This window comes from Heliconius melpomene, chromosome 1 (genome assembly GCF_056956725.1).
Source record: "Heliconius melpomene rosina isolate 202511_hmr_F chromosome 1, ASM5695672v1, whole genome shotgun sequence".
Classification (NCBI taxonomy): Eukaryota; Metazoa; Arthropoda; class Insecta; order Lepidoptera; family Nymphalidae; genus Heliconius; species Heliconius melpomene.
The window spans coordinates 16,709,137-16,716,998 of NC_140389.1; the positions used below are offsets into that span (position 1 = coordinate 16,709,137).

General features: G+C 34.3%; 1 protein-coding gene across 1 annotated transcript; it reads left to right on the top strand.

Moving 5' to 3' along the window:
• The first annotated feature begins 2,133 nt into the window (after window positions 1-2,133).
• On the top strand, window positions 2,134-7,817 carry LOC146541800 (sodium/potassium-transporting ATPase subunit beta-2-like). The gene is made up of 8 exons (XM_085195044.1): window positions 2,134-2,425; window positions 3,585-3,635; window positions 3,741-3,860; window positions 4,337-4,515; window positions 4,813-4,899; window positions 5,065-5,293; window positions 5,586-5,722; window positions 7,098-7,817. The coding sequence occupies exons 1-7, from the start codon at window positions 2,362-2,364 to the stop codon at window positions 5,687-5,689; spliced, it is 834 nt and encodes a 277-aa protein (XP_085051170.1). The 5' UTR covers window positions 2,134-2,361; the 3' UTR covers window positions 5,690-5,722; window positions 7,098-7,817.
• The last annotated feature ends 45 nt before the right edge of the window (window positions 7,818-7,862 follow it).

Genomic DNA, 7,862 nt, shown 5'->3' on the forward strand with positions numbered 1-7,862 from the left:
ACCTTAATTCCCCAAACGGTGTCAATAATATCATACCAATCAATCAAATGAATTATAATCAAAGAAAGTTCAGATCAGTGAAAGTATTGCAGTAAGATGAGACACATTCAGGAGAATGGACCTTATAAAATGTTAATGTTTGCCAATTCGGCCACGAGCGGCGCCGCGCCGTCGCGGGCTCCCTGTCCCAGATAGCACACTAGCTACAGTAGGTAAATCACAAAGGATCGATTAAATATTATATGCACATACAACACAAAGAAATTCTTCAATCTGAACTAGAACCTGGTTCCTGAGATTAATATTTCGAGGATAAGCAATTTCCTTTGTTTATTTGTAAATAACGTATTTGGAAGCTGGTGGAGCCAGTCGTTGCCCTAGATTCATTCTCAGCTACTATGTTATATTATGACTTAATCTTTAAATATGTACGTAATATTGTGACCATAGTGGCGCAGTGGGACACTACTAGCTAAGGGTGATGGGTTTAATTCCCTCTCGGGAAAGTGATTAAATATTTTAATTTCTTCGCTCTGGTAATAAGATAAAGGTGGCATTGAGTTACGCCATTCATTAAGCAATGTTTTGAAGTCGGTCGGGAAATTCCCTCTGTCTACACTGCTGTGATATGCACGGCATACAGCGCGAGGGTGAAAGAAAATGAAATGAAAAAATATTTGTATATATATTTGAACATCTTAAATTTATCGACAATTAACAGTACAATTTTAATCTATTAGGTACTTCTCTTTACGACAAGTCTCACCTAGCTAGCTCTAATGGGTTTGGCTCTGTAATAAGACATCGTATATATAACTCTTAATCTAAGTAATGAATCTAAGTAATTTGAAATTTCGCTAACTTAATAATCCTCTGGTATGTCTACTTTTATTTAAAAAAATATTTTGTTTCTTGTTTCTCCCTCTCAGACAGAGACTTTGCATCTTATAGCTAGCTTTGTAATTTGATTAAAACAGAGACGAAGACAATTTGCAAAGATATTCAATCTATAGTTTTGCTGTTAAGAGACCAGCAAACATGGGCTTGGATCAGCAAGAATGGATGGCGGGCCAAATGGGTTCTGCCCAGGCTATAATACGCATGCAACTCACCCAAATTGCTAGTAAAAAAAAGTTTTGTCTGCAAATTAAAAAAATATCTCATTGCAAATAGATTAGTTCAAAAATGAAGTCAAAGCTCCGCTCGGGAAATGTCTCTTTATACGCCCATGCCACCAAAGTAACTTATCTAAAACAATTTTATAACCTTTAATTGCTAAACAAGGGATGCAAATTCAACAATTACGTAAGTGTCAATACACTATAAAGTATAGGGCTACTACCCCTTATCCCCACCTCCACCCCTGGGGGTAGATAAATGTGAGCGTAGCAGGCGCCAGCGCGTCGCGGCGCCAGCGACGTCTGTCGTAACTACTTTGCCGTTACTAGAGTGGTGTACATTGATGGTTTTGTGGGATTTTCTTTACTTAATGAAGTTATATAATATTAGATATGGTGAGGTTTGCGGCACAGCGTCTGCCTGTAAACGCCTTACGGCTGTAGGATCGATTCCCCAATTTTTTTTTCGTATTTCTCGTTAAAGACTAACAAGGAATGTACTAAAATAATGTGTCAAAATAAATCAGACAGAACAGAACACAGAACAAACAGACCGTGTTGTTTCATCACTCCGTGCTTAAAAGTTTTAAAAAATGTAATAGTCAAAATTACATTTTTTTATTTTCATATTTTTTCCTACACATAGCACAGAAAACCTGAATTAAGGCACTCCGTTTACAAAGAGCGAGGAAAATGAAAATATTTAATATTTCATCTCCTCAAGTGGGAATTAAACCCACAACCTGTCATTTACAGTTACACTCTTGTGCTCCTGCGCCACGACTGGCTTCACTAAATTTTACTCGGGATTCATAGATCAGTCTCTCAAATTATTTTTTTTAACTGCGGGGAGAACGCTCACAAAAAATATATTATTTAAAAAGTAATTGTAATTGTTCAGATTGTGATAACTCTTTCCGAATTATTCACATAAATATGCAAAAACACAAAAATAAACCTTCAATGTACAACGTACAATGTAGGCTCGACCCAGTTGTTCCCAACCTCCAAGCTTATCCGTACCATTCAGTCTCCAACTTTCGTCCTACGCACTTCTACTTTTGATTTGGACCAGGATTTTTTGGATTAGGGTCCTTGGAACCTTTAAAGTCATAAAGAATACTGTAATATTCTTTGTTAGGCACCAAGAATACTTCACCAAATTTTATTTGGACGATAAAATCTCTTGAGCTCTAGAAGAATTTTCTCGTAAAGCTTTTTGTTTGACAGTTCGTTTGTGAAAATGGGTCTGGAAAAACGCACTGTGAAGATAATTATCATTGTTGCCGTTACTGTGCTGATTATTGGTAAGATTTTGACATATTTATTTGTTAGTTTTTTTATTTGTTTATAGTATTTACATTATTTTCAAATATTTCAGCAGTTGAATCAAAATTTGTAATCAATTTTTTTGCCGCTGTATCCTACCCATAGCGGAGTAGGTAGAGGGCACCTGAGAAATTAGTGTTACGATGCAGTTTCCATTAAGACCCTTACGTTTCCCTCTTTCCGCCGAATTCTGAAGTATTGAGACTGAGACCCTACATGAGAATATTAAATATTTAATTTCCGCGAATGGGATTTGAACGCACAACCGTCGCAATAAAAGTCACACCCTTGTGCGACCGGGCCCCGAGAAGAAGAACCAGTGATTATAAATTAAATTCCCATTTGTGGGCTTGTTTCAAAGGAATAAAGGAAATATTTATATTTATAAACAAGCTCAATATAAACTCATTCCATTTTCTTCATGCAAAATGAGTGCATACGTCTGCAATCTTAAGTTTGTCAACCTTTATAAGTTGTAATATCCTAAAATTTGTGCAGATCCTTCGAAGGAAAAAACTCTTTGCAAAATAATAATTCCGAAGCGGGAATCGATCCCACAACCGTAGATATACACACAAATATCCTCCTCATCAACAAATATAAGTATACATCATAACAATCCTCTAATAAGCTTAAAGCTTACACTGAACATTTGTAGGGCTTTATTGAAATTCTAGCAACCGCTTTTATAGGGGCATTGTACTCGATTGCATTCATAAAACATAGTTAGGTTCTTATGTACAAACATACATACATACATATCTACGTAAATATAATAACAGAAGCAACATAAATCACAACGCAAGCGCACGAGCACAAGCGTGTGACGTTACAGGTTGTGGGTTCGATTTCCACTTGATTTATTTTTTCGCTCTAGTGTCGAGGCAAAGCCCGGCGTTGAGTACCGTCACTCAACATGCGGAAAGTGGCGAGTGAAGTGTTTTGACATTAAATACAGTGTGAAGCTGATGCATATTTTTATTGCAATTTTTTGAGAAAAGATCGAGAGGTCATTTGTAACTAAACCTGAGATTGCTGAAAATTTTAATTGTTTTAATTAAAATATATATATATAATAATTTTAATATATTTTTTGTTTTTTAATTAATTCTTGTTTTTATTTTATTGTGCCTGCAGGTGGAATACTAGGACTGTTGTTGGGTCTCCTGTTGCCGTATCGATATGTCGGTAAGCGTTTAACCTTCATGAAATTGACTTTTGTTTTTGTACATCGTAAATTAATAATAATAAATAAAAATATAACAGTAAATCAATATAATCACTTTTATATAGAACTGGAAGTATGGCCTCGTTCGGATTCCTACAACTACGAACAACCTTTGATTCAATTTCGCTCAAGAGACCCTGGTACCTGGCAGCCATGGTATAAGAAGATCAGCGATTTTCTTGCAGGTTTCTATAAAATGTATTTCAAATTAATTTGTCTTTTAAAGATGTTTATGATTAAAAATATTTTTTATATTTTAATATGAATAAAAACATTAAATTAGAAAATTATTTGTAACTACGAAATACATTGGACACAAATTTTATATTATTAAATATTCTAGTTTTCTTAGACGCGAAGCTGTTGTTAATATAACAGCTTCGCGTTGGGTCCACCACCCACCACGTATAAAGTGTTTTTAAAAGCTTTCTAGTTTGAAAAGTATTGAAGAGTACATTTACTTAGATCCACTATTATTGATATATTAACGTTTCAAAAGCTGCTTTTTAAACTTACTATATTGCGAGTAAAAGCAGAACTTGGCGTCCATAAATATTTATTTTTTTTGTCGGTGAATTCGGGAATGACATATAACTAAATAGTGAACTTGGCTCCCATTATATAAACGATTTTTGATGGCAATTTTACCTCGTTTGTACAGAATATGAGACAACAGTACCAGAGGAGCCACCACGAGCCCCATGTTCCATCCTTCGTCGAGAACAACGTCTACCATCGCCAAACTGTGAGAGAGCTTTATCAATGTTCGGACCTTGCAACGCGGACAATTACTATGGCTACCCATCTGGTACACCCTGTGTGTTTCTAAGGTTGAATCACGTAAGTATACCTATTTATATGTATGTATATAAAAATACTTATAATATAATTGTGTTTATACGTCTGTCGTGCCAGGTTAAATTCGAGACAAAGGAATAATTATGATTAAAAAATATTCCCATATATTAAGTTGTTAGATTAACATAATAATAAGCAATAATGAAGATGATATGATATGAAATGGAAATATAAATTTAAATAAATATTTGATCTCCCGTGGGGATCGAACACACTTTGTGCTCTTGCCTCACGACTCGCCTCATTCAATTCTTAACTTTAAATTATGTCTTAAAACAGATTCACTATTGGGTACCGGAGCCCTACAATGTGTCAGTGCCTATGGCTATTCCTCACGACATGCCTGAGAATATCAAGCGGTCTATGGTAAAGTATAAAACTTGAATATAAAATAATGCAATTCACAAAAACACATATTTCTTCAACTAAAAAAAATATTTTTAGGATAAAAATATAGCTGCTTACATTTTTAGCGATAGCCATTTATCTATACGAGTATAAAAAAATAAAACATTCCTTACTTTTCTGCAGCACCATTTCCCAGCCCAACAATACGGTGATTTCATATGGGTGTCCTGTAAAGGAGAGTTCAGTAATGACGAGGAGAACATCGGGCCTATACAGTATTTACCCGGAATACTTCCCCCGGGATTCCCCACTAGTCGCCTGCATACTGCTGATAGACTGCCGCGTTCAGCTCGATCGTTGCCAGATCAAATCCCACCTCCTGTAATCGCTGTGCTATTTGAAAGGCCTAATCGTAAGTATTTATATTAATCTGGAATCATATTCATTTCTTCGCTCTGTTAACAAGGCAAGATACGGCGTTGTCGTGCCTATAATAATTATGTCATTTAAGTATTATTCATAACAATAAAATTAAAGTCATGTTTGAGTTCTGCCACTCAACACGCAATGCCTCCAGAATTCGGCAGAAAATGGGGAACGGAGTGTCTTAACACTAGGTTCCCTCTGCCTACCCTGCTGTGTGAGGGATACAGCGTGAAGCTGATGTAATTTTAATTTAATTTAATAATAATATATTTTTTCAGGTGGCATTTTGATCAATGTTGAGTGCCGTATCTGGACACGTGACATTATCTACGACCACTCCAGCCGAGTGGGGCGGGCTCGGTTTGAAATTTATGTGGAGTAAATTATTTCTATTAATATTTAATTCCATAACCTATCTATATATATAAAAGGACTTGTCCTCACTGACTGAGGTAAGACGCACGCACAGCCTTAACCGCTGATGGTAGAAACGAGAAATTTGGACAGAAGTTTACTTTCGTAATCTGGACATCCACTAAGAAGGGATTTTGAAAAATTTTAACCCTAAAGGGGTGAAATAGGGGTTCAAAGTTTGTATGGAAAAAAATTTTAATCGGCACCGATTTTTATAAAATTTGAAATTTAGATTTTTAAAAGTATTTAATTGAACACGTGTTTCATCGTTTTCTAGAATTCTCCGCCTAAGGGTGCAAATAAGGGGTTGAAAGTTTGTATAGGTTTTTTTTAAATCATCACCATCCTATATCTTATAAAACAAAGTCGCTTTTTGTGTCTGTCTGAACTTTCTAACTCTTCTTCTCCTAAACCACCCAACGGATTTTTATGCGGTTTTCACCAATAGGTCGAGTATTTCTCAGAGAAGGTTTATATATAGTTTATTATTTGTACATTCTTATGTAAATTACCATAAATACGATAAATGTGTATAAAGTCCTACCCGTTGAGACACTTTCGCGCATGCGCTGCTTTAATGGTGAGTACTACATGAAAATAATGTATTGGAGTATTGTTTCTCTTAATAAGATCTACAAAAAAGTCCGCGAGAGCATATTCATATTTTTTAAGGATAACGTGTAGTGATCATATTTCTGTCTAAAAATTGTAATTTCAATATATTTTTTATTGTGAGGGATATTTTTCCATAATGTTATTAATCCTTATCCTTTAAAATACTTTATTAATTTTCTACGTTAAACGAAGATAAAATTTGCTTTTTACACAAATTCGAAATTGCGAATAGTTTTAGAGAAAAACGCATTTAATTGTTAACACATCACGCCGTTTACACATCAGCTGTATCGAGTCAAGTTTCACTTATCCCTTACTCTCAGCATATAAATAAGTATATTAGTTACGTTGACCATTTAATGTAGATCAAAACTGTTATTTACTGTTTTTCATTTTAATAAGTACTTTAGAAGTTGTTACAATATCAAAACATCCTTGCTGCGAAACGTGCCCCGCGACGTTTTGCTTATACAAGCGCGTCATGAGCAGTCATCGGTGGTTCAGTGGTAGAATGCTCGCCTGCCACGCGGGCAGCCCGGGTTCGATTCCCGGCCGATGCATTCTATTTAATTTTCCTCACAGGAAGCCACGTAGTGCCTACCCAACCGGTGTCGCTGTTTTAACAGCATTAACCACAAGCTCAAAAAAAACCCGCCTGCCTCTATAGCGAAGATTTAGATTTGTTATTTATTTGTGTTTATTTTAAAACAATTGGAAAATCGGAGTAGTTAAAGCGGGCGAAGCCGCAATAGGGTCGCTAGTTTAAAATAACATTTAAATCTATTTAATAATTATTGTGGTGTTATATGGGTGTTAGAATTTTGATGTCAATGTCAGTTTAAAAAATATTTTGCTGTATGATTGTTAATAAGAATTTGTTATGTACTTGAGGATTTCTATAATTAAAATATAACAAATCTCGGGGCTAAGTTCCGTCACATACGATGAAAAATGATTTATTACGTATCTACTGAAAAGATATTTAACTTCTATTTATATTGCACTAAAATGTAATATGTATGAAATTGCAATATAATTTCAACTTTATTGGGTAAATTCTAATTTTAAGTTTTGTAAGTTACATTTATGTAAGTTAGTTTTAAATTAATAAAAATACAAAACCTTTATTAAGATTTTTATAGTAGGTAATGTTCAACAAATTCCCGTAGAACTATAAATGTTATTTTTATTTATAGGTACGTAAGTTTTGCTATGTAAGGGTTGTTATACAAATATTTAAGAAGCTAACACTGAATGTTTAATGATGAATTTTGAATGGAGTGGCTTTGACACTAAATTCTGTTGCCTTATTATTAAAAAAAAATTAGGAATTAAATGTAAGATCTCATTACTTTTAAGTGTGATAAAAGTTAGTGTGTTAGTTAAATATCTGTTGTATTATTTTTTGGCTTAATTTGTTGTCAAGAGTTACATTTATTATATTTCATTTTATATTTGTAATAAAGCTTCATAATACATTATGGCGTAATATTTTAATTCTACTTATTAAATTTATATTCCTTGCG